Source organism: Salarias fasciatus, chromosome 23 (assembly GCF_902148845.1).
Source record: "Salarias fasciatus chromosome 23, fSalaFa1.1, whole genome shotgun sequence".
Classification (NCBI taxonomy): Eukaryota; Metazoa; Chordata; class Actinopteri; order Blenniiformes; family Blenniidae; genus Salarias; species Salarias fasciatus.
Genome location: NC_043766.1, coordinates 37,637,401 through 37,663,033, shown reverse-complemented (window position 1 = coordinate 37,663,033; position 25,633 = coordinate 37,637,401). Strand labels below are relative to the sequence as shown.

The window sequence follows — 25,633 nt, the reverse complement described above, 5'->3', positions numbered from 1 at the left end:
TAAAACGTGGTGTGATAATTTACATTTGCACAACATGAAACAACAGAGATGAATCATTTCAGGAAAAACTCCAATAATGACCAGCTGTCTTCTGCTTTTACACTGGTTGATCTTTTTGTTTTTCTCTTGTTAATATTTACTTTAAAAAAAAATGATCCATGTCTCTCTCTCACAAAACACCACCAATCTTTGTAGCTAATGTTGAAAATCTGTTTATGGTTTCTGGATGACATTTTGAACAGTCTGACATTCACAGTCCAATGAGCCGAAGAGAAAACAAATATAGAAGAAAATGATTTATTATTCTACATTACTTAACCTCTTAAGGAACACCTATTGTGAGTTGATTACCTATGATTATACAAACCCAAATGTCAAAGCTAAGATCTGCTAGTTTCTGGTGACGTGTGCAGGAAGTGTGTTAGTAAAACCAAACTTAATCTAGAATAGTTCCAACATGACTCAATTTGTTCTCTCTCTTTCTCCCAGAAGAAAAAAATAAAGGGGAATGCCATCCTGAAGAAGCTCATTTGTCAGCAAAATCTCAGGAGTGTCAAGGAGAGTATCACGAGAAACTCAAGTCCAACCTGAAGAGGAGGTTCCAGCGCGTGTCTGAGGGAGTTGCTAAACAAGGAGAGTCCACCCTCCTGAACCAGATCTACACAGAGCTCCACATCACAGAGGGAAGGACTGCAGAGGTCAATCAGGAACATGAGGTCTTACAGATTGAAACAGCATCCAGGACAGCAGACAGAGCAGAAACAAGCATCAGACCAGAAGACATGTTTAAAGCCCCACCTGGAAGATCTCAACCAATCAGAACAGTGCTGACAAAGGGAGTGGCTGGCATTGGGAAAACTGTCCTGACACAGAAGTTCACTCTGGACTGGGCTGAAGACAAAGACAACCAGGACGTCCACTTCATATTTCCATTCACCTTCAGAGAGCTGAATGTAGTGAAGGAGGAGAAGTTCAGCTTGGTGGGACTTGTTCATCACTTCTTCAGTGAAACAGAAGATGCAGGAATCTGCTGCTTCGAAGAATTCCAGGTGATCTTCATCTTTGATGGTCTGGATGAGTGTCGACTCCCTCTGGACTTCCACCACACTAAGTTCCTGACTGACATTAGAAAGTCCACCTCAGTGGATGTTCTGCTGATAAACCTCATCAGGGGGAAATTGATTCCCTCTGCTCGCCTCTGGATCACCACACGACCTGCAGCAGCCAATCAGATCCCTGCTGACTGTGTGGACAGGGTGACAGAGGTCCGAGGGTTCACTGACCCCCAGAAGGAGGAGTACTTCAGGAGGAGGTTCAGAGAGGAGGAGCAGGCCAGCAGGATCATCTCCCACATCAAGACCTCCCGAAGCCTCCACATCATGTGCCACATCCCGGTCTTCTGCTGGATCACTGCTGAAGTTCTGGAGGAGGAGCTGAAGAGCAGAGAGGGAGGAGAGCTGCCGAAGACCCTGACTGAGGTGTACATCCGCCACCTGGTGGCCCAGATTAAAAGGAACAAGGTCAAGTATGATGGAGGAGCTGCCACAGATCCACACTGGAGTCCAGAGAGCAGGGAGATGATAGAGTCTCTGGGAAAACTGGCTTTTGATCAGCTGCAGAAAGGAATCCTGATCTTCTATGAACGTGACCTGAAAAAGTGTGGCATTGACCACGAGGTAGCCTTAAAGTACTCAGGAATGTTCACACAGATCTTTAAAAAGGAGAAAGGCCTCCAGGACACGGTGTTCTGCTTCATCCATCTGAGCCTTCAGGAGTTTCTGGCTGCTCTTCATGTCCATCAGACCTTCATCAACTCTGGAACCAGCCTGTTAAAAAAACAAGAGCAAACATCCTGGTGGTCAAACCTGTGGAAGCAGAAACCAAAACTCCACCATCTCCATCAGAGAGCTGTGGACGAGGCCTTGAAGAGTCCAAATGGACACCTGGACTTGTTCCTCCGCTTCCTCCTGGGTCTTTCACTGGAGACCAATCAGAGTCTCCTTCGAGATCTGCTGACACAGACAGGAAGTAGCTCACAGTCCAATCAGGAAACAGTCCAGTACATCAAGGAGAAGCTGAGTGAGAGTCTGTCTGCAGAGAGAAGCATCAATCTGTTCCACTGTCTGAATGAACTGAATGATGGTTCTCTGGTGGAGGAGATCCAACAGTCCCTGAGATCAGGAAGTCTCTACCCAGCGCTACTGTCTCCTGCTCAGTGGTCAGCTCTGGTCTTCATCTTACTGTCATCAGAAGAACAGCTGAAGGAGTTTGACCTGAAGAAATATGTTGCTTCAGAGTGGGCTCTTCTGAAGCTGCTGCCAGTGGTCAAAGCCTCCAAAAAAGCTCTGTACGTACTTCAGGAACAAATATGAACCGAAGTATGGGCTCAGTGTTATTGGATATCAAGTTTTGCCATCCCTTAAAAAAAAATGAAAATAAATAAATCATTAAATAAGTAAATAAATAAAATTTTCCCAAAAGTAAGGTTTTCGTTTGTAAAAAAAAAAAAAAGACAAAAAAAAAAAAAACCCAAGCTCCATTGCAAACATCCTGTTCACATATGTGAAGTACAGCACTGCTCTTAAGGCTCTCAGTGTCAGTTTATGTGTTTTACCCTCATCTTTATAGATCTATGTGATTTGATGGCATGAAATTAAACAGTTCAATAAATAAGTACATAGTGTTCTCCTCCCTGCAGACTATAAAAGGGGAGTAGAGTTTCATCCATCCATCCATCCATTTTCTACCGCTTATCCGGGGCCGGGTCGCGGGGGCAGCAGTCTCAGCAGGGATGCCCAGACTTCCCTGTCCCCAGACACTTCCTCCAGCTCCTCTGGGAGGATCCCAAGGCGTTCCCAGGCCAGCCGAGAGACATAGTCTCTCCAGCGTGTCCTGGGTCTTCCCCGGGGTCTCCTCCCAGTGGGACATGCCCGGAACACCTCCCTAGGGAGGCGTCCAGGACTCGCTCCCCCTTGAACTGCCACCTTAACGTGGTGGGGGAGTTTGAGAGCCCGCATGATCCCAGGAGCTATGTTGCCGGGGGCTTTATGCCCCCTAGTAGGGTCTCCCATGGCAAACAGGTCCTGGGTGACGGGCCAGAGTGAGAGCAGTTCAACAGCCCTTATGAGAAGAGAGACAACAAAGGTCATTACGTCGCCCGGTATGGCACAGGCGGGGCCCCACCCTGGAGCCAGGCCTGGGGTTGGGGCTCGTAAGCGAGCGCCTGGTGGCCGGGTCTTTGCCCACGGGGCCCGGCCGGGCTCAGCCCGAATGGACGACGTGGGCCTGACCTCCGGTGGGCTCACCACCCACCGAGGGAACCGTAGGGGCCGGGTGCAGTGTGGATTGGGTGGCAGGCGACGGCAGGGTGCCCGGCGACCCAATCCACGGACACAGACACTGGCTCTAGGGACATGGAATGTCACCTCGTTGGCGGGGAAGGAGCCCAAGCTTGTGAGGGAGGTTGAGAGGTACCGGCTAGATATAGTCGGGCTCACCTCCACACATAGCCTGGGCTCTGGAACCGAAACCTCTCGAGAAGGGCTGGACTCTCCACTTCTCTGGCGTTGCCCGCGGTGAGAGGCGGCGGGCTGCTGTTTGCTTATAGCCCCACAGCTCAGCCGCCATGTGTTGGAGTTCACCACAGTGAACGAGAGGGTTGCATCCCTGCGCCTTCGGGTCGGGGATAGGTGCCTCACTGTTGTCTCGGCTTACGGGCCGAACAGCAGTGCAGAGTACCCGGCCTTCTTGGAGTCCCTGGGAAGGGTGCTGGACAGTGCTCCGACTGGGGACTCCATTGTTCTACTGGGGGACTTCAACGCCCACGTGGGCAGCGACAGTGAGACCTGGAAGGGGGTGATTGGATCGCACGGCCTCCCTGATCTGAACCCGAGTGGTGTTCTGTTATTGGACTTCTGTGCTAGTCACAGTTTGTCCATAACGAACACCATGTTCGAGCACAGGGGTGTCCATAAGTGCACTTGGCACCAGGACACCCTAGGTCGGAGGTCGATGATCGACTTTGTTGTCGTGTCATCTGACCTCCGGCCGCGTGTTTTGGACACTCGGGTGAAGAGAGGGGCAGAGCTGTCGACCGATCACCACCTGGTGGTGAGTTGGATTCGCTGGCGGAGGAGGAAACCGGACAGACTTGGCAGACCCAAACGTGTTGTGAGGGTCTGCTGGGAACATCTGGCGGAACCCTCTGTCAGCATGGCTTTCAACTCCCACCTCCGGGAGAGCTTCTCTCATGTCCCGAGGGAAGCTGGGGACATTGAGTCCGAGTGGACCATGTTCTCCACCTCCATTGTCGAAGCAGCTGCTCGGAGCTGTGGTCGTAAGGTCTCCGGTGCCTGTCGTGGCAGCAACCCCCGAACCCGGTGGTGGACACCGGAAGTAAGGGCTGCCATCCAGCTGAAGAAGGAGGCCTATCGAGCCCTTGCTGGCTCATGGGACTCCCGAAGCAGCTGACGGGTACCGGCAGGCCAAGCGAACTGCAGCCCGAGCAGTTGTGGAGGCAAAAACTCGGGTCTGGGAGGAGTTTGGGGAGGCCATGGAGGAGGACTATCGGTCGGCCTCGAAGAAATTCTGGCAAACCGTCCGGTGCCTCAGGAGGGGAAAGCAGGTCTCCGCCAACACTGTTAACAGTGGAGGTGAGGAGCTGCTGACCTCAACTGGGGATATTGTTGGACGGTGGAAGGAATACTTTGAGGACCTCCTCAATCCCGTCGCCACGTCTTCCGTGGAGGAAGCAGAGGCTGAGGTCTCAGAGGTGGACTCGTCCATCACCCAAGCTGAAGTCACTGAGGTGGTTGGCAAGCTCCTCGGTGGCAAGGCACCGGGGGTGGACGAGATTCGGCCTGAGTACCTTAAGTCTCTGGATGTGCAGGGACTGTCTTGGTTGACACGTCTCTGCAACATCGCGTGGCGGTCGGGGACGGTGCCTCTGGATTGGCAGACTGGGGTGGTGGTCCCCCTGTTTAAAAAGGGGGACCGGAGGGTGTGCTCCAACTATAGGGGGATTACACTCCTCAGCCTCCCCAGGAAAGTCTATTCCAGGGTACTGGAGAGGAGGATCCGACCGATAGTCGAACCTCGGATCCAGGAGGAACAATGCGGTTTTCGTCCTGGTCGTGGAACAGTGGACCAGCTCTATACCCTCCATAGGGTGCTCGAGGGTTCGTGGGTGTTTGCCCAACCAGTCCACATGTGTTTTGTGGATTTGGAGAAGGCATTCGACCGTGTCCCTCGTGGTGTCTTGTGGGGGGTGCTCCGGGAATACGGAGTCCGGGGCCCCTTGTTAAGGGCCGTCCGGTCTTTGTATGACCGGAGTAGGAGTCTGGTCCGCATTGCCGGCAGTAAGTCGGACCTGTTCCCGGTGCATGTTGGACTCCGGCAGGGCTGCCCTTTGTCACCGGTTCTGTTCATAATCTTCATGGACAGAATTTCTAGGTGCAGCCAGGGGCCGGAGGGGGTCCGGTTCGGGGACCACAGGATTTCATCTCTGCTTTTTGCAGATGATGTTGTCCTGTTGGCTTCATCGAACCCGGACCTACAGCATGCACTGGGGCGGTTCGCAGCCGAGTGTGAAGCGACAGGGATGAGGATCAGCACCTCCAAATCCGAGGCCATGGTCCTCGACCGGAGGAGGGTGGCTTGCCCCCTCCAGGTTGGTGGAGAGACCCTAGCCCAAGTGGAGGAGTTCAAGTATCTTGGGGTCTTGTTCACGAGCGGGGGATGGATGGAGCGTGAGATTGACAGGCGGATCGGTGCAGCGGCTGCAGTGATGCAGTCGTTGTGTCGGTCCGTCGTGGTGAAGAAGGAGCTGAACCGAAAGACGAAGCTCTCGATTTACCGGTCAATCTACGTTCCCACCCTCACCTATGGTCATGAGCTTTGGGTCATGACCAAAAGGACAAGATCCCGGATACAAGCGGCCGAAATGAGCTTCCTCCGTAGGGTGGCTGGGCGCTCCCTTTCAGATAGGGTGAGGAGCTCAGTCACCAGGGAGGAGCTTGGAGTTGAGCCGCTACTCCTCCACATCGAGAGGAACCAGCTGAGGTGGCTCGGACATCTGTTTAGGATGCCTCCTGGACCGAGTAGAGTTTCAGTATGGGCAAAAAAAAAGTTAAATGAATATCAACTATCCTTCTGTGTTACTACAGTACAAGTGCAGTACACAAACAAAATGGTGTTTGATGCCTAAGAGCATTGAGCCACTGCACAATGAGCCACACCTCTGTCCTCTTCCAGTAAACAAGAGAAAAGAACATGAGGGTCGATGAGCTTTCCAGATAGCACATACACATGAGACAATATACATCTGACTCAGACATTGGATATATTAACTAAAAAATACCAGAGAACATGTTACTCTGTGCCCGCCAGCTGCTGCTGACAATAATCTGGTCAGCCAAGACAGAGTCAGCAAGTTTAAAAGACGTGAGAAGGTGGAAAATATTAGATTAAGAAGCTGTAAAAAAGCTGGGGAACAAAAAGCTTGAAATAACTTATAAAGTTGAAAATAAAAGCTTGAAAAATTGATTTGGGTTAAAGAAGCTGAAAAAGTGTTCTTCAATAGGTTGAAGATCCCTGACAAAGTTGAATGTTAAAAAAAAATAATAATCTGAAATCGTTAAAAAAGCACGAAGGCATCACTGGGATGCCACTGAGAGTAAAAAGGATCAATACAGTTATGTCAACAGTAAAAAGCAGTACAGTCAGTGTCAGAGTAACAGAGGATCAATAGAGCTTCAGTCTTAAAGGGGCTATATTATGCAAAATCCTCTTTTTTAAGGTTTGAAGCATGCCACAAAGTTGATTTCCCCTTAAAGGGGCTGTATCATGCAAAATTCACTTTTTGTATGTTTTAACCTTGTTATATAGTTATGTACTCACCAAAAACACCACCAAAGCGTTTTTTTCCTTCGTGCCTGCGTGTTTGAGCTTTCCTCGTGTTTCTGCTGCTCAGAGAGGCAGCCCCTCCCGTACCCGTGAAAACGCTCTGTTTCCCATGTTCACGTCACACGGAGAAGATGGCTCCCCTAAGCCCCCCTCCCGCAGGCCCTCGGCAATCAGCGTTGCTGCTTTTTGTAACTCCAATTACGGAGATAAACTCTAACCATCGTCTGAAAGCAACAATCAAGCAAGAGCAAGAATCTGAAGAGTCTGCGCTTGGTGAGTTTCTAACAGGAAAAGACGTTTTCGCGTGTCTTTGCGTGTGGAGAAGCTAGAGCTAAAGAGCTAAAGCTAGCCAGCGTATTTGTTTTGAAGCGCTGATTGGTTGAAGTAGCTGTCAGTCAAAGTCCACAGGGGGAGAGGCGGGACTTTCAGTGAAACAGAGCGTTTTCTCTTCCGGGTTTTAGAATTAGCCCCAGAAAATCTTTTATTTCACACAGAATGACTTTTCCTTAGCGCCAAAAATAAACTATTACCATGTTAATCCCATTTCTAGGTTTTGGACTAGCTAAAAAAGCAGGATACAGCCCTTTTAAAACCACCCCCAAAACGTTATTTGCCTTCATCCACGCATGTCTGAGTAATCTTTTTCAGTCTGCTGCTCTCTACAGCAGCCCCTCCCTTCGGGTAGAAAACAGCTCGTTTGAAACTCTTCAAACTTAAGTACGTCACAAAAGTTGAACTCCTCCCCACCACTCTTCTCCCACCCCACCCCCGCACAGACAACACGCCAACTCTCCTGTGACCAGCAGCTGAATCACATTTTCCACTGAGGTGACAAACAATGATGTGGTTTTCATTGTTGCTTCTTCTTCAGGTTGAGCGGCTGTGGTCTGTCAGAGAGAAGCTGTGGAGCTCTGTCCTCAGTTCTCAGCTCTCAGTCCTCCAGTCTGACACATCTGGACCTGAGCTACAATCATCCAGAAGACTCAGGAGCAAAGCTACTGTCTTCTGGACTGGAGAGTCCTCACTGTAAACTGGAAGCTCTCAGGTCAGGATCCAGCTGCTGCTTGATCATGTGGAGGATCTTCCTTCTTCCTTCTTGACTTGATGCAGCCATGTTTGTGTCTCCAGTCTGTCAGGGTGTCTGGTCTCAGAGGAAGGCTGTGCTTCTCTGGTCTCAGCTGTGAGATCCAAGTCCTCCCATCTGAGAGAGCTGGACCTGAGCTACAACCATCCAGGAGACTCAGGACTGGAACCTCTTTCTGCTGCAGTGGAGAATCAACACTGCTCACTGAGACTGGAGACTCTCAGGTATGGACATGATTGTTAAATCATTTTCACCTCTCTCTGTTCTCCTCCTCAAATCTGCAGAACATCTGTACAACATCTCAACGGAACATTGTAACATCTCAACATTCACTACAATCCAGAAAGAAAATCCACACCCACATGGAAAAGATAATGATACATTCTATGAAGTTCATGACTGTTTTAAATGGAACTTGTCAGTAATGTTTGTGACAGTCAGACCAGATATAAGATCCTTTGTACATTTGAATAAGATGAAAACTGAATCATCTGTGAACTTAAATAAACAATATGACAATAACTCACAAAACTGAGTCCTTAGAAAACATGTCCAGTATGAAACTTATGAGTGAGACAACCTAGAATCTAGAATATTATAGAAAACTCTTCCAAGACTTGAGTGCATCAAACCAACAGGAGATTCCATCACATCCTGTTTTTACTGGAGGGGCAGGGGCCTAGAAGTCGGAGGATCCAAGGGCCCAGGAGCTAGGGGGGGCAGGGGCCTAGAAGTGGGAGGGTCCAGGGACCCAGGAGCAAGACATCACTGATCCTAATGCTAATGCTAATGCTAATGCTAATGCTAATGTGAAGCTGTAAAAAGCTCCCAGAGTGAAAAAGAGGCTTCAGTCATTTCCTCGCTGCTTTCAGGAGACCTCATATCACCGCTGTGCCTCAGGAACATGGTTTGTCTTCAATCAACAACAGAAAACAGACAACAGAAAACAACAGTCTCCAGCTTCAGCTGGAGGACTGCAATGAGCCGTTGTCTACTCTGACATTCCACATGAAGAAGAAGATCTTGTGACTTTTCTGTCCAAGCAAGCTGGAGACAATGAATCATGGCTGGATTTTACTTCCACTTGTGTTTCATAATGCAGGTGATGGGCCAGACTAAGGGCAGGTCAAAAGCTCCTATGATAAGGTTGCAGCCCAGCACCGTGACGTCGTCCGGTATGGTGCAGCCGGGGCCCCACCCTGGGGTTGGTGCTCGCAAGCGAGTGCCTGGTGGCCGGGGCCCGGCCAGGCTCAGCCCAAAGGGGTGACATGGGCCAGCCTTCCGGTGGACCCACCATCCGCCGAGGGAACCGTAGGGGCCGGGTGCAATGTGGATTGGGTGGCAGCCGAAGGCAGGGTGCCCGGCGACCCGATCCTTGGACACAGAGACTAGCCCGAGGGACATGGAATGTCACCTCATTGGGTGGTAAGGAGCCTGAGCTTGTGAGGGTGGTTGAGAGGTACAAGCTAGATATAGTTGGGCTCACCTCCACAAATAGCATGGGCTCTGGAACCCAACCTCTCGAGAAGGGCTGGACTCTCCACTTCTCTGCTGTTGCCCGTGGTGAGAGGCGGCGGGCCGCCATGTGTTGGAGTTCACCCCAGTGAACCAGAGATTTGCATCTCTGCGCCTTCGGGTCGGGGACAGGTTCCTCACTGTTGTCTCAGCTTACAGGCTGAACAGCAGTGCAGTGTACCCGGCCTTCTTGGAGTCCCTGGGAGGGATGCTGGACAGTGCTCCATCTGGGGACTCCGTGGTTCTACTGGGGGACTTCAATGCTCACGCAACAGTGAGACCTGGAAGGGGGTGATTGGGGCGCACATCCTCCCTGATCTGAACCCGAGTGGTGTTCTGTTATTGGATTTCTGTGCTAGTCACAGCTTGTCCATAACAAACACCATGTTTGAGCACAGGGGGGTCCATAAGTGCACTTGGCACCAGGACACCCTAGGTCGGAGGTCGATGATCGACTTTGTTGTCGTGTCATCTGACCTCCGGCCGCGTGTTTTGGACACTCGGGTGAAGAGAGGAGCAGAGCTGTGGACTGATCTCCACCTGGTGGTGAGTTGGATTCGCTGGCGGAGGAGGAACCCGGACAGACTTGGCAGACCCAAACGTGTTGTGAGGGTCTGCTGGGAACGTCTGGTGGAACCCTCTGTCAGCATGGATTTCAACTCCCACCTCTGGGAGAGCTTCTCCCATGTCCCGAGGGAGGCTGGGGACATCAAGTCTGAGTGGACCATGTTCTCTACCTCCATTGTCAAAGCAGCTGCTTGGACCTGTTCGCGGTGCATGTTGGACTGCAGGGCTGCCCTTTGTCACCTGTTCTGTTCATAATCTTTATGGGCAGAATTTCTAGGTGCAGCCACAGGCCGGGCGGGGGGTGGGGGGGGTGGGGGGGGGTGGGGGGGGGGGGGGGGGGGGGGGGACCACAGGATTTGATCTTTGCTTTTTTGCAGATGATGTGGTTCTGTTGGCCCCATCGAACCTGGACCATCGTGCACTGGGGCGCTTCGCAGCCGAGTGTGAAGTGACAGGGATGAGAATCAGCACCTCCAAATCTGAGGCCATGGTCCTCGACCGCAAGAAGGTGGCTTACCCCCTCCAGGTCGGAGAGACTCTGGCCCAAGTGGAGGAGTTTAAAGCGATACTTCAACATTATGGCAAATTGGCCCATTTAGCGCAATTCCTTAGTCATTTCAAATAGCATACTTACTTTTTTTGTGAGGGCGAGCTGTTGTTTATTCAGAGGTGAGTCGGGGAAGGTTTTCGGGATGGACACAATGGAAGTGGATGGTATTTTTGTTCCCCTCGTCAAACTCATCAAATACACAATCCAACAACCCCCAAACACTTTGGTGGACACGTTATAATCCGCACATTCACTAAGCTGTGAAATGTTAATGCAAAATTACCAGATTAAGTTGTTTATGTGAAGATTGCTAAGACGGAACTACTTACTAAATATGGCTTCTGGGCGAAGTGATTTGAAAAGAAAAAGTAGTTCCCAGTATTTCCTTCACTGTCGTAACGCTACAATATTATTTGTTGGTGTTCCACAGCGTAGTGAATGTGCGGATTATAACGTGTCCACCAAAGTGTTTGGGGGTTGTTGGATTTTGTATTTCATGAGATTGACGAGGGGGAACAAAAATACCATCCACTTCCATTGTGTCCGTCCCGAAAACCTTCCCCGACTTGCCTCTGAATAAACAACAGCTCGCCCTCACAGAAAAAGTAAGTATGCTGTTCAAAATGACTAAGAAATTGTGCTAAATGGGCCAATTTGCCAAAATGTTGAAGTATCGCTTTAAGTATCTTGGGGTCTTGTTCACGAGTGGGGGACGGATGGAGCATGAGATTGACAGGCCGATCAGTGCAGCGGCTGCAGTGATGCGGTCGTTGTATCGGTCCGTTTTCTCTAAAAAATCGCTCTCGATTTACCGGTCAATCTACGTTCCCACCCTCATCTATGGTCATGAGCTTTTGGTCATGACCAAAAGGACAAGATCCCGGATACAAGCGGCTGAAATGAATTTCCTCCGTAGGGTGACTGGGCGCTCCCTTAAAGGTGTAATACAACATTTTGATTTCCGGGTGGATCACCTAAATAATTGGTGGGTCCGTTTGTCAATCATTCTGACGAGCTGCTTTCGTAAGGCGGTTCTACGTGCTTGCGCCCAATCAGCTTCTCCCTTTTGTGCATGTGCATTCAGAGTGTTTATGTAGCCGGTGAGCTTCTGAGCTAGTACCGTATTGGCCCGAATATAAGACGACTCCGATTATAACACGACCCCTATTTTTCAAAGATCATTTTGTGAAAAAAAAAAAAAAAAAAATGCTCTAGACAGTAAGGTCACTCATAAAACAACTTTTCATGATACAATTATTATAAACTCAAAAACTCACTACTGAGATAACATTTCACGAGATATAAAATGAAAAAATAAGAAGCCTCAAGGGGTCCAAACTGCATAAATGATGTAAATAACTTTCCACGGAGAGCTTTTCTCATTGTGTTAGCATTCTCTAGGCGTTTTTTCTGTGCTCTCCAATAAGAACGAGGCTCTGCTACACCATATCTCTTGGCGGCTTGACAGTTGTTTGATGACTCTGCTGCGTTGATCACCATCAGTTTAAAGTTGGCATCATAACTTCGCCTCTGCTGTTTGCTCAGTTGTCCAGCATTCAAGCCCCTTTGTTCCAAATGATCCGCCATTTTTCATCAGATCATTTGATCTCATTTCATCGCACCACTCGCTCTCTGGTCAGTGATACTTTGGCTCCATCTAGCAGCGCGGATGCGTATTGACCATCTACCGTAAGTCCGCGATTATAACACGACCCCACTTTTGAGGATGCAATTTCTGGAAAAAAACATCGTCTTATATTCGGGCCAATACGGTACTTACCGATGGCGAGTCTGACATAATGAAACTGTAACTGTTTCGGAAAAAAAGCTTTATTTATGAGCGAGGCGGGTCGCAGAAACTGTAAACAGAGCCATGCACACCGGAGAAGAGGAGATCGTGCTCGTACACTTCCGCGTTTCCTGGGAGAAGCAGGAGAGCCGGGCGGATGGTCTGGTGCATGCGCGTTGTTCAAAAAGTGAGTAACAGACGTGGGGCTTCGTCTTTTCGAGAAAATCGTGTATTAGACCTTTAAGGCTAAATTACACAGGACACACATTACACACTCTGTTGCCTGAAAACATATAATAACATATTTTCAAAAATGTGAAGGGTGTGCTCTCTTTTATGAGAAAGTGTGTGGGAGCCAAGTGATGTAAATTCATGTTTAAGTTAATAAGTAAGCACAATTCACATTTTTGTTTGAGAGTTAAGTTCATTGAATAAATAATTTAAGAAAATATTGTTAAAATGCTGTTTAAGATTGATTTGGTTTAATTCATGTTTATTTGAAAGATAATTACATCTAAAGACAGTGTTTTGTAATTGTATTTGGTTGTAGTAAAATAGGTTACTGTCGCTTTAAGAAGGATGAAAAAACGCATGCAGAGAGTGGGCGTAGAAGAGAATTGAGGAAGTTGGAACTGAAGTAATTAAGGACTGAGCCACATGGTTTTCTTACCGTAGAATTGTTTATTGTTTAGGAAGACTTAGATTGGAATACTCCTGTAAGAAGAAATAACGAACTGTGGATTAAAGACTTTGTTTTTTTCATTTTTACACCGGAGTGCTGTGGAAGTTTTTTCCTACTCATATAGACATTCACGAGTAAGCCAAGGCTATTGGATTCTGAACCCAACAAAGTGTATTTAACAATTTCTGAGATAAAGCTGTACCATATTCGATATTATATTATTATTTCACCACCACCACAACCCAAACAAAAAAAATAGCAGATTAAAATAATTTCACAGGCTTTTATAAAAACAAAAACATGATTTAAATGAACAAGCCGGCCGAATCACAGTTATCTCCAGTGCAGGGAAGATCACCAGGTCAGCACCAGGTCTTTGTTTGCTGCTACTAATCGTTTGAATGGATGTAGTTTTCTGTAAATAGTAAACTTCCACGTCTGTAAATGCGCGATTATATATTGAATCGCGAGAGCTCGTTGATCCGCTGCAAGGTGGAGCCAGACCGCAGATGGATCCAGTGCGAGTTGACGAGCGTCAGAAAGCGGAGCGGAGCGGAGACGGGGCGGACACGTATGCAGTGTAGTCCCAGGGTTAGAGATAGGGTGAGGGGCTCAGTCACCAGGGAGGAGTTCGGAGTAGAGCCGCTTCTCCTCCACCTCGAGAGGACCAGCTGAGGTGGCTCGGGCACCTCTTTAGGATGCCTCCTGGATGCCTCCCTGGGGAGGTCTTCCGGGCATGTCCCACTGGGAGGAGACCCCATTGAAAACGTAGGACACACTGGAGAGACTATGTCTCTCGGCTGGCCTGTGGACGCCTTGGGATCCTCCCGGAAGAGCTGGAGGAAGAGTCTGGGGACAGGGAAATCTTGAGACAGGAAGTCTGGGCATCCCTGCTGAGACTGCTGCCCCCGCGACCTGGCCCCGGATAAGCGGTGGAAGATGGATGGATTGTGTTTCATAAACACATCATGGGAAATCAGATAAAGTCCCTTTTTAACTGTTTTTTTTTTATTCTTCCCCTGGCAAGACGCCACAATTGATCACTCCCCAGCCACCAATTTAATTTATTCAACTATTCTTCTGATGGGAATCTGGAACTTTGTCTGCTTTTTTGAGTTTAATTTTTTTTTTTTTTTTTTTTAATTTTCAGGTTTTCAGCTCTTTTTAATGTTCTAGGCTTTCTTTATCTTTTCTTCATCCTTTTTTCATCTATTTCAACTTTTTAAACATTTTTAAACTTTCTCATGTATTGTTAACCCACACACACACAGACTGGAATGTTCCATTCTGGGGTCATTCTTGCACAGTGAAATTCTCTATGGAATTTTTCGAGTTAAATTAATTTCCAAACCAGAAGCAGGAGACGATTCATTTCATGTTTTGAACTCCTGCTGAAACTCTGCTCCCCTTGAAGAGTCTGCTGCAGTGTGGGAGGACAGAAAGACAAACTGGACGCTTCAGTTTCACAAGGACAAAGTTCTTAACTGGAACTTCAGAGTCTTTCATGTAGTTTCGTGTTTTTATCTGTGAGCAGTATTTTTGAAAACAATTTTTTCCCCACATTCAAATTTTTTTGAAAACCATGCAATTTATTTTCTGCACTTTAACAAATGCTATATTTTCTGATTTGTTTTTGTCTTTTGTGTAGGATGGCAAACCACAGTATAAAAATTCAAACTGAAACTATCTGCAAACACTTATATTTAAATCTGCAACAATATTTATGACTTGATATTAAACCAAAAACATTCTGTCCCTGATGTCCAGTCAGCTGGTTTTCATTGTTGCTTTTTCTTCAGGTTAAGAAGCTGTGGTCTGTCAGAGAGAAGCTGTGGAGCTCTGTCCTCAGTTCTCAGCTCTCAGTCCTCCAGTCTGAAACATCTGGACCTGAGTAACAACCAGCTGCAGGATTCAGGAGTGGAACGTCTTTCTGCTGCAGTGGAGGATCCACACTGCTCACTGGAGACTCTCAGGTTCTGACATGATTGTTAAATAAATTCCACCACTCTCTGTTCTCCTCCTTACATCTGCAGAACATCTGCAGAACATTTCAATGGAACATTGTAACATCTCGACTTTTTCTATTCTCAAGAAAGTCAAACCACACCCACATGGAAAAGATAACGATAGTTTCTATCGAGTTTGTCTGTTTTATATGGACCTTGTCAGTAATTTTTGTGAGTGTCAAACGAGATATAAGATCCTTTGTACATTTGAATAAGATGAAAATTGGATACATTTGAACTTATATTAACAACATATTACAGTAAATCCACAAACAGAGTCCTTAGAAAATATGTCTAATATGAAACGTATGAGTTGGATAACCCAAAATCTTGAAGCATTACAGAAAACTCTAACAAGAGTTGAGTGCAGTGGTGTGCAGCGTCTGGTGAGTGTGTGTGGTCTGGAGAGTAAATGTATGAGGGCCGATGTGCAGGAGGAGGACTGTCAAGAGTGAACCCTCAACTGAACTCCAGCACTGTTGAGGAGCATCACAGTGAGGTTTTGTGAGAGAACCAGGAAGTAGTCACATGTTTGCTATGTAGCATGTAGCATGTAGCATGCTGTCCACAGTCAGTGATGGGCCGCTCCGTCACACTTTATAGAAAGCAGAGGAAAAAAAATGAATTTCCCTGCAGGTTACAGACACTGGAAATACACTAAACCTTTGGATAGGGCTGCACGGTGGAGCAGTGGTCAGCACTGCTGCCTCACAGCAACAAGGTCCTGAGTTCAAACCCCAGCCAGAGCCTGGTGTCCTTCTGTGTGGTTTGCATGTTCTCCCTGTGTTCTCTCTCTTTCTGCTGACTGGATGAGCGTCTTCTCTGAAAACATTGGTCTTCATCTCTGTTCTCCTCATCACAGCTGTTGTAAAGCACTGTGGGGTTCAGGGGGGTGGAGGGGGGTGATTACGGTGTGAGTGGCTGTTTGGCTGGGTGCCATGGCCAGCAGAACCAGAGGAAGAGGATGTCCAGGCTGAAGAAGAGGAGGAGAACAGTGGGAGTCATGCAGAGGCTGAGCAGGAACTGGAGGGGCCAGGGGCCCAGGAGCTGGAGGGGCCAGGGGCCCAGGAGCTGGAGGGCCAGGGATCCAGGAGGTGGAGGACTAGGGGCTGGAGGTCCAGGGGTCCAGGAGCTGGAGGGTCCACAGGAGCTGGAGGGCCAGAGACGACATTACTTATGCCAATGCTAATGCTAACCCTAATGCTAATACTAATGTTGGTGCTAATGCTAATTATAAACTTACTGCTAATGCCAATGTTAATCCTGATGCTAATGTTAATGGAAATACTAATGCTAATCCTATTGCTAATGCTAATACTAATGTTAATCCTAACTCTGATGTTAATGGTAATACTAATGCTAATGCTAATACTCAGCAGTAAAAAGCTCCCAGAGTGAAAAGAGGCTTCAGTCATTTCCTCGCTGCTTTCAGGAGACCTCATATCACCGCTGTGCCTCAGGAACATGGTTTGTCTTCAATCTTCCAGGAAACAACAGAGTCTCCAGCTCCAGCTGGAGGACTGCAATGAGCCGTTGTCTACTCTGACATTTCACATGAAGAAGAAGATCTTCTGGCTTTTCTGTCCAAACAAGCTGGAGACAATGAATCATGGCTGGATTTTACTTCCACACTTGTGTTTAATAGAAAGAAAAATGATGAGACTGAAGCATAATCCATATAAAACATGAAGACTGTCGACTGGAACAGATGGAACTTCTCAGAAGCTTTTTAAATGTCTTTTCCATGTGGGCAGATTCAAGTTTCCAGTCTCAGCTGAGCTGCAGAGCAGCAGCTTTCCATCCTCCACTCACTGTGTTTGTGATGCTCCAAGTCAGAGATGTAGAACTGAGTCCATGACAAACATTGATGTGGTTTTCATTGTTGCTTCTTCTTCAGGTTGAGCTGCTGTGGTCTGTCAGAGAGAAGCTGTGGAGCTCTGTCCTCAGTTCTCAGCTCTCAGTCCTCCAGTCTGACACATCTGGACCTGAGTAACAACGACCTGCAGGATTCAGGAGTGAAGCGTCTGTCTCTTGGACTGGAGAGTCCTCACTGTAAACTGGAAGCTCTCAGGTCAGGATCCAGCTGCTGCTTGATCATGTGGAGGATCTTCCTTCTTCCTTCTTGACTTGATGCAGCCATGTTTGTGTCTCCAGTCTGTCAGGGTGTCTGGTCTCAGAGGAAGGCTGTGCTTCTCTGGTCTCAGCTGTGAGATCCAAGTCCTCCCATCTGAGAGAGCTGGACCTGAGCTACAACCATCCAGGAGCCTCAGGAGTGAAGGAGCTGTCAGCGGCAGTGGAGGATCCACACTGCTCACTGGAGACTCTCAGGTATGGACACACAACAGGAGCTCGTGGACTTGTGTCTTGACCAATGACCTGTCTTCCTGTCTGACTGTCTTTCTTCCTGCAGGGTGGACCATGGTGGACAGCAGAGGCTCAAACCTGGTCTGAGGAAGTGTAAGTTGGACTCATCACTGTCCGTTTGTCTTTCAATCAAAGCTTTGGATTCATTCAAACATCACTGACAAGAGAAGCCTGACAAAAAGTGTCCTCATCAAACTTTCTCTCCATCAACAACATGTCAGGAAGTCCACAAACAACAAATCCATCACATGTGTCACATCAGGACTGAACTCTTCTTCTCTCCATCAGATTTCTCTGAACTCCAACTGGATGAAAACTCAATGAACAGATTCCTCAAACTGTCCAACAACAACAGGAAGGTGACACGTGTGGAGGAAGAGCAGCCGTATCCTGATCATCCAGACAGATTTGATGTCAGGAAACAGCTGCTGTGTAGAAATGATCTGAGTGGTCGATGTTACTGGGAGGTCGAGTGGAGCAGAGATGTTTATATATCAGTGAGTTACAGAGGAATCAGAAGGAAAGGAGACAGTGTGGAGTGTTGGTTTGGATGGAATCATCAGTCCTGGAGTCTGGAGTGGGATGAAGGATGTTACTTTGTCATTCACAAAAACAGAGAAACCTCCTCCTCCTCCTCCTTCTCCTTCTCCTCCCCCTCCTCTGGTAGAGTAGCAGTGTATGTGGACTGTCCTGCTGGCTCTCTGTCCTTCTTCAGAGTCTCCTCTGACTCTCTGATCCACCTCTACACCTTCAACACCACATTCACTGAGCCTCTATATGCTGGATTTGGACTCTTGGACTCTGGTTCTTCAGTGAGTCTGTGTCCTCTGTAGGAAGGATGTGTGTCTCTGACAGCAGGGAGGAGGAGGAGCCTATCAGAAAGTGGGAGGGACATATCAGAAGGTGGGAGGGGGCTATCAGAAGGTGGGAGGGGTCTATCAGAAGCTGGGAGGAGCCTATCAGAAGGTGGGAGGAGTTTAGCTCCACTAAAGACGTGATTTCTTCTGTATTCCATCTGGTATTTGTTGTGGTTTCATTGTTGTGGTGTTTCTTGAAATGTTCCATCATAAAGTATTAAAGGTAAATCATTGACAAGTCAAACAGTCTTTCTCACTTTTACTTGTTGTCGTCAATTAGATTTGTTGGTCAACAAGGAGCTAAGAAGCCGCTAATACCATAATCAATCAAACAATATCTGCTTCATTGTCCCACTTGGGGAAATTTGTCTTGGACTCAAAGCTGTACTGTCAAAAACATTTCCATAAAACCATATTACACATAAAACATATAAAAACAGTATTGCACATAAAACATAAAAAAACAGTATTGCACATAAGACAGTATTGCACATGTCCTGAAGTCACCCATGACACAAACATGCGCTATAAAAAATTAAAAACAAAGATAATTGCACAATCTTTGGCCTAAGCAGAATATGTTTACGAGTTTAATGGAGGTGGGAACAAATGAGTTCTTAAAACGGCTGAGTCTGCAGTTAGGGAATCTGTACTGTCTGCCTGAGGGAAGGAGCTTGTATTTTGAGAGAAGGATATGTGACGGTTCAGTCACTGTCCTCTGAGCTTGCCTTAGAACCGTTCACTCATAAACAGATTGCAAGGATTGGTAGTCATTTTTCCCCATCACCTTCATGGCCGTGTGCACCAAACGAGCCAGTTTGCTTTTCATCTTTACAGTCAGGTTTCCATCCCAGACTGACATCCCATAGCGGATTAAGCTCTCCAGTACTGCCTGATAAAATAAAAACATAACGTTTTTGTTCACACCAAACAGTCTCAACCTGCGCAAGAAGTACAGTCTCTGCTGCAGATGGGAACACAGGCTTTCCACATGGACAATCCAACTAAAAGAGCTGTCTAAAAGAACTCCAAGATACTTGTATGAGCTGACCTGCTCAATGGGCGTGTCATGTATGACAACAAGACTGTGGTCCCCCACTGATCTCGGGTCTAAGATCATCTCTTTAGTTTTCTGAATGTTGAGGATGAAATGGTGGGCATCACACCACTGCACAAAGTGCTCTATTTCAGAAAAATAGGCTGAAAGGTTTGAGTCTCTGCAGTAGGCTGAGGATGGTGGCGCCATTAGAAAATTTCAAAACAAGGTTCCCAGGGAGACTGTTTGTGCATTCCTTAGTATAAAGTGTAACAAGCACTGGGGAGCTGACACAACCCTGTGGGGCACCTGTACTGATTGATTTGCATTCTGAAAGGGTGTTATTGACTCTCACCTGCTGACTTCCACTGGTTAAAAAGAAAGATACCATTTGATTAAAAAAGGGATGAGAAGATGGGGTTGGAGTGTGTTAAAAGCTGAATTAAAATCAATAAATAAAATTCTTGTATATGCTTTTGGGCATTCCAAATGCTTAACAGTCAAGTGGGTGATGCTGCTAATGGCATCATCAGTGCCTCTCCCCTGCCTATAGGCAAACTGGTATGGCTCAAGTGCCAAATTAACCTCTGCTTTAACTCTGGACAGCATGTACTTCTTGAAGCTGTTCATTACGATTGAAGTCAGGGCCACAGGTCTAAAATAATTGTTGTCAGCAGGACATTGTTTCTTAGCTACAGGAACTATTGTAGATTTTTTCCAAAGGGCAGGAACAGTGTGCGAATCCACAGACCACTGGAAGATGGAGCACCAAACTGGAGTGAGCTTTTCTGCACATACCTCCACAAGCAGTGCAGAAATGCCATCAGGACTGGTGGATTTTTTGGTACACACATGCTTAAAGATGGACTGAATTCTCTGTGAATCAACAACAGTCCTGCAGCTAGCATCAGTTAAGATAGCTTGGTTTATATTGTTACATTCCTCAGCAAAGTCAAGATTTTCAAATCTAAGAAAAAAATCATTCAGTTTGTTTGCTTTCTTCAGATCATCGTCAGTTCTAAAGTGCTTCTTAGTGGTGTTCGTATTTGTAATGGCCTTCATAGAGTCCCACAGCTTCTTTGAGTTCTTTGACATGAAAGTGTGCTCACCATCATAATGCTAACTCAATGCTAGCACAAAGATAACACTGATATGATGCTGAAAGCATATCAACACAGAACCAGATAGGAAAATTTCAAGACTGTGCAAAGCATTCTGGAATATGTAGTCCTATGGTCCTACTACTACACCTCCTTTTAGATAAAGTCAGACTCATTTTCAGGTAAACAGCATAAAGTATCTGACAGCTGAAATGAACATTAAAGTCCTGCAAACTCATTTCGACCTGAACACTGGAACCATTCTCTTTGTTTAAATCATGAAAACAAAGTGTTTAAATGAGACTTTAGAAAGAACAGCCATGACTGAGTCCCTGATAAGACCCACCGCTGGAGTGCTCTCTGCAAACTATCAGGCTGTTGGAGGAGTGGGTGCAGGGGCGGACTGGGGGGTAAAAGTGGCCCGGGAGACATGGACAAACTGGCCCACTTCATGCGTAGTGTGGCAACCATGTGGCAACCAACCAGCCAGCAACACAAGTTTCATGTTCCTGAGTTCCTCGCTGAAAAAAGAACCAATTTGGACCACAATCGTATAATAATAATTAACCTTAAGCTTTAAGTAGCTTACTGTAAAATAATTGCAGGTATATTATGATTTTATAGCATGTTGGTACAATAGAATTTAGCTTACCTATTTGCCAGTCTGTCAGTGACAGCACCTGTCTATACCATGAGTAAACCACTAGAGGGCAACTTAATTGCAACAATAAGTTCATTTCACAAAGTTTGTTTTATTTAAAAATAGATGAACAATATAGATGTAAATATTATTTCTATATATAGATAGATAAATAAACTACACAGCAAGCAACTATACAAACAGCTATATACTATCATGTGATAACTTATCCTTTATATAAAATGAAAACTGTGCAGCTACTATACAAACAACTATACACAATAATACAATATAAAAACTTATAGTTATTTATACCTTAACCTTTGTCAGTCAATTGTGTTAAAATGTTTACAACCATCCACAATGTGGATTACAGTCCTCTCCGGGTCCCCTCTGGAACACATGCCGGCCTATATGGGTGAGAGACAAAACATGACATTAGCTATAATAACACATCATCCCGTCCTGAAACCTGGGTTAAAACTAATAGGTCACATTGTAAATGTTAGTTCAAGAGTCTGTAACAATAAGTCATTCACTAATTTAAAGATTGGTAAGTAGCTAAGTCACACGCTAAAAGCAATGTGAATAGAAATATTCCTGGATTTCGGTGGCGATGGTGACCTTCATATAGTATTGGATAGTGGTGATGATGTAGTTGATGGCTGTTTGATAGGAAAGTGACAAGGGAACCTCGACCTCCTCCTGATCCAGAGTCAGACTGATGGATTTGTTTGGTTTTTTTCTATATTGAGAGTGAGGTGTTCCTTGAGACAGACATCATATTTTCCAAGTAAAAGAATGATCTCTAAAAAACAGCCATGATCAATAGTCTCATCATCTAAGGTGTGTGCTGCTTCTGCCTGCTTTCCTCTGTGACTCAAACCCCTTTTGCCGATGAGCTTGATCACATCTATGATGCGTTCCAAAACTTGTGGCCTCCTGTGGACTTGCTGTCTGTGAAGTGGCATCTGAGGTCCCATGACAAGGTCCTTCATGGTCTTTTTAGGAGGACCTGAGAAAATATGCCTCGGCACAGTTTCTGTGACTGTCACTTCTCTCATGCTCATCGACTCTCAGGTGTTCGTGGGTGAAGGTGGTCACGTCAGTGATAAAGGAGCTGCTATCTCAATGTTAGCATAAGCCATGCAAAGAAAGCACAAGAGTGTTTTGGTTTGTTCATTATATGTCAGTCATTTCTGGTTTGTTCCATCAAACAAAATGGCCTCTGCACTACAGGGCTGTCTGCCTTCTGCTTGTGGTGAAAATGGAGGAAGACGTCTAAGTCTCTGGCTTTGGTCTTGTGAAACAATCAACTGATGGGGGGAACCTGACTTCTTGGCCTTGGCCTTCTGTGTCAGCAGCAGGGACATCAGACTACAAAAATGATTGGCAATGTGAATTGTTAGAGCAGTTTTAGTGGTTTACTATCAACAGCATTTGATATTAGTGCATGTGGGTTATGGTTGGGCAAACAAGCATTATTGTCATCAGCCTTACCATAACAAGTCTGGGATTCACTTCTCTGTCCACATCTGGGTTATATTTAATCTAGATAAGAGATTAATATTATTAATTATGCTAGTTTACCAATCATCATCATCACGCATCATCATCGGTAGGTATTTTACATAAAAAAGAAAAAAATTAATAAATTCTGGGATGGTATCATGGAATTATTCTGATAGCGAACTTATACAGACAAGTAAACAATTCATTAATTTATGGTCATTAAGTATTAGAGTCAATTAATTGATAAGAACAGGTTAATTTCAACCAGATGACAACGTGGCTACAAAGGTGCAAGACCCCATCCCATCATAATTAGCAACAGCACAGCCAGGTTCACATCTACAGGAAATGTCGCTGTGCTGAATTATCTCACTTTAACCAAATACATTTTCATCAAAGCATCAACAAGTACCAAACATAACTTACTTGCCGGTCATGAAGGGATTTTCTCTTTTTGTCCCTGAGCTTCTCAGCGCCACCTTTTCATTTTGTTTTGCTCCATATTTTGCGCATTCTTGCATCCATCCAAAGTTGCCGTCAGATGTCCGTCTCGGCTGTGTGTGATTGACAGGTGACAGCAGCTGCAGAGTGAGGGAGTGGGTGGGACTTAACCACCGCAGGGATGAAATGTGATTGGCTATCAGCAGCAATCCCAGGTAAACCAGCCTATGGCATCAGGAGCTGTCCAGCTGACAGCCCAGCCTCCTTGTGGAGCGGACCATAGCGCTGTTGGTGGTGTCGCGTCAGACTTTTTTTTTTTTTTCTCGTGGTCCAACCGGCCCACTGAGGCAGCGGCCCACCGGGAAACCTCCCGGTGCTCCCGATGGCCAGTCCGCCCTTGAGTGGGTGGAGATGTTGCCCACTGGTTTTTCATATGCATATTTGTACAGCACTGTTGCACTTTATCTGGTATGATTGGTTCACTGTATTTAACAGTATATGTTTATTTGGAATTTCTGCAAATATCATTACATTCGTTATCGTTTCATTTTGATACATCTCAGGAAACCCATGTCACGTGACCGCCCGGTCCACGCCAACCTCGGGTTGTGGTCTTGTTATGTAGGGTAAGTCCACAGCCGGTTCATGGCGAGCTGGCGCGTGGTGCAGTAATCAGGCTGTGGCCTGCAGAAATGTGATCGTGGCTAAGATGTGTAAGTTTCCTTTTCTCTTCATTTGATTCACTGTTAACTAGGGGTGTCCTCAGATAGTCGACGATTCGACGATTCGTTGGAAGGGGCTTGATTCGACTGCCAATCACGCAGTCGAAGCATCGAAAAAATGTGGTTATTAAACGAGGACCATTCCATCACAGCTGTATGGGGGGCTGAATGACTGATTTTACATAGCATTGCTTGTTGTTGTTTTTTTCCAAATAAACCTGATATAAAGCCTATTTGATATAAATGTTAGCCGATCAAATATACTGTGGAAAAATTTACTTGTACTTTTATTCAATATTCTATCTATTTAGTGTTTGTGAATGAACCACCATGGTGAGTGGCACAATCCGATTTTGCGCAGAGCTCCATCACAGAGCAGCATCTCGGTGGTGATTTGGCTTAACTTTAAAAGGCTCACAATGTCGAAAAAAAAAAAAAAAACCCAGAATTTCAGACCAAGGCAAAGATGATCCAAAAAAAAGTCAAATGCAGATTGTGTCCTTTCATATCACTTCACAACAACATGGCTTTCCACATTAAACGGGTAAGTAGCCAGATAACTGGGCGAATAAAAGACGGTTCTGTTACTCATTTCTCATTTTTAATGCTGACTTTTATTTCGTTTAATTGTAATATTTTAGATTATTATTATTATTATTATTATTATTATTATTATTATTATTATTATTATTATTATTATTGTTATTATTATTTTTATTTATCTAAAAGGCTAATTCTATTTAATTTAGTGTTTGTTTTTGCATGGATGTTGCGCTGCAGAACCGACCGACACAGCGCAATTAAGCCTATTTCATTTAATTTGAGCAAATAATGTGAGAAATTGTTTTCAGCCAAAAAATGTGAGTTTATCTGCAGAGATTATAGATATAAATAAATGACATGCTTTAGCCCGTTTGTTAGAAGAGGGTTTGGTTCTGGTCATTTGAACTATACTTCATTTGTTTGATGTTTAGAGTCACCGACACTTTGTTCCAGTCTGTGTTTCAGTGTGTAGGGAAAAAAAAGTGTTGTTTTACCCGCCTGCGCTGTTTTTTTTTTTTTGTTTTTTTTTTTGTTTGTTTTGTTTTGTTTATTTTTTTTTATTATTAGTGCAATCAGGGCCGACTGTAGGCATAGGCGCCCCATGAGCACCCCTCTGCACTGTGCTGCGCTCCCCCGCTCCGCCAAACAAGATGATAGATTCGACTATCAGTCGACTATTGGCAAATTCGGACGAATCAGATTCGACTATGAAAATTCTTAGTCGGGGACACCTCTACTGTTAACTTAATCCTAAATTATACTGATTGTTGCACTGTGTGTTTTCACAGGGGACTTTTTCCTTGTTGATATTGGTACATAGAAAAACCCTTTTAAAACTGAGCTCAAAATAAAGACTTCAAGGGACTACGGACTACAGTGTTCATTTCGAAGGGGCAACATGTGTTTCTCCATGTGCTCAGTGAGGCTGTCCTCCAGGTCAAAGTGTAGAAACAGCTCCCTCTGTAGGACAGGTGGAGAAGTTCTCCTGGAATCAGCTCAGCAGTTGAAAACAGGAGAGAATAAAAAGTGTTTTTCTGGAACTCAGGGTCACAGTGGAAGGTTCCATTGATTCTACTGTTTTTACTGAGACTTTTTTTTTATTTTTTGGTCTTTTATATTTTAGAAGTAGTATCATGTAAGCTCATTTAATCATATATCATTGTATATGGATATGTTCAACCAATAAAGCATTTTTGAGATTATAATCCAACAATATCAGCTTTTATAAATAACACTGCTTCTCTGCACAAAGGTTGAAACAGGATGTGGTGAGTTCACTGCAGGTCTTGAACCGGATGTAACCTCACGGTTGGAGTGAAGAA

The 25,633-nt window shown here is 45.8% G+C and overlaps 3 protein-coding genes across 3 annotated transcripts in view; 1 reads left to right on the top strand and 2 right to left on the bottom strand.

Moving 5' to 3' along the window:
- Positions 1–18,565, top strand: part of LOC115382179 (NACHT, LRR and PYD domains-containing protein 3-like) — a 1,352,480-nt gene extending 1,333,915 nt beyond the window's left edge. Inside the window, exons 5-13 of the mRNA XM_030083867.1 lie at positions 505–2,347; positions 7,775–7,948; positions 8,032–8,074; positions 14,954–15,063; positions 16,994–17,167; positions 17,251–17,424; positions 17,507–17,553; positions 17,749–18,342; positions 18,427–18,565. Of these exons, the coding sequence (XP_029939727.1) occupies positions 505–2,347; positions 7,775–7,948; positions 8,032–8,074; positions 14,954–15,063; positions 16,994–17,167; positions 17,251–17,424; positions 17,507–17,553; positions 17,749–18,293 (3,110 nt within the window). The 3' untranslated portion in view covers positions 18,294–18,342; positions 18,427–18,565. The remainder of the gene's footprint in view (positions 1–504; positions 2,348–7,774; positions 7,949–8,031; positions 8,075–14,953; positions 15,064–16,993; positions 17,168–17,250; positions 17,425–17,506; positions 17,554–17,748; positions 18,343–18,426) is intronic.
- Positions 1–25,633, bottom strand: part of LOC115382184 (NACHT, LRR and PYD domains-containing protein 12-like) — an 815,989-nt gene that overhangs the window by 725,231 nt on the left and 65,125 nt on the right. The gene's annotated exons all lie outside the window — the stretch shown is intronic.
- The window catches only part of LOC115382191 (NACHT, LRR and PYD domains-containing protein 12-like), a gene marked incomplete at its 3' end in the record, with an annotated part of 141,197 nt that overhangs the window by 68,307 nt on the left and 47,257 nt on the right, over positions 1–25,633 (bottom strand).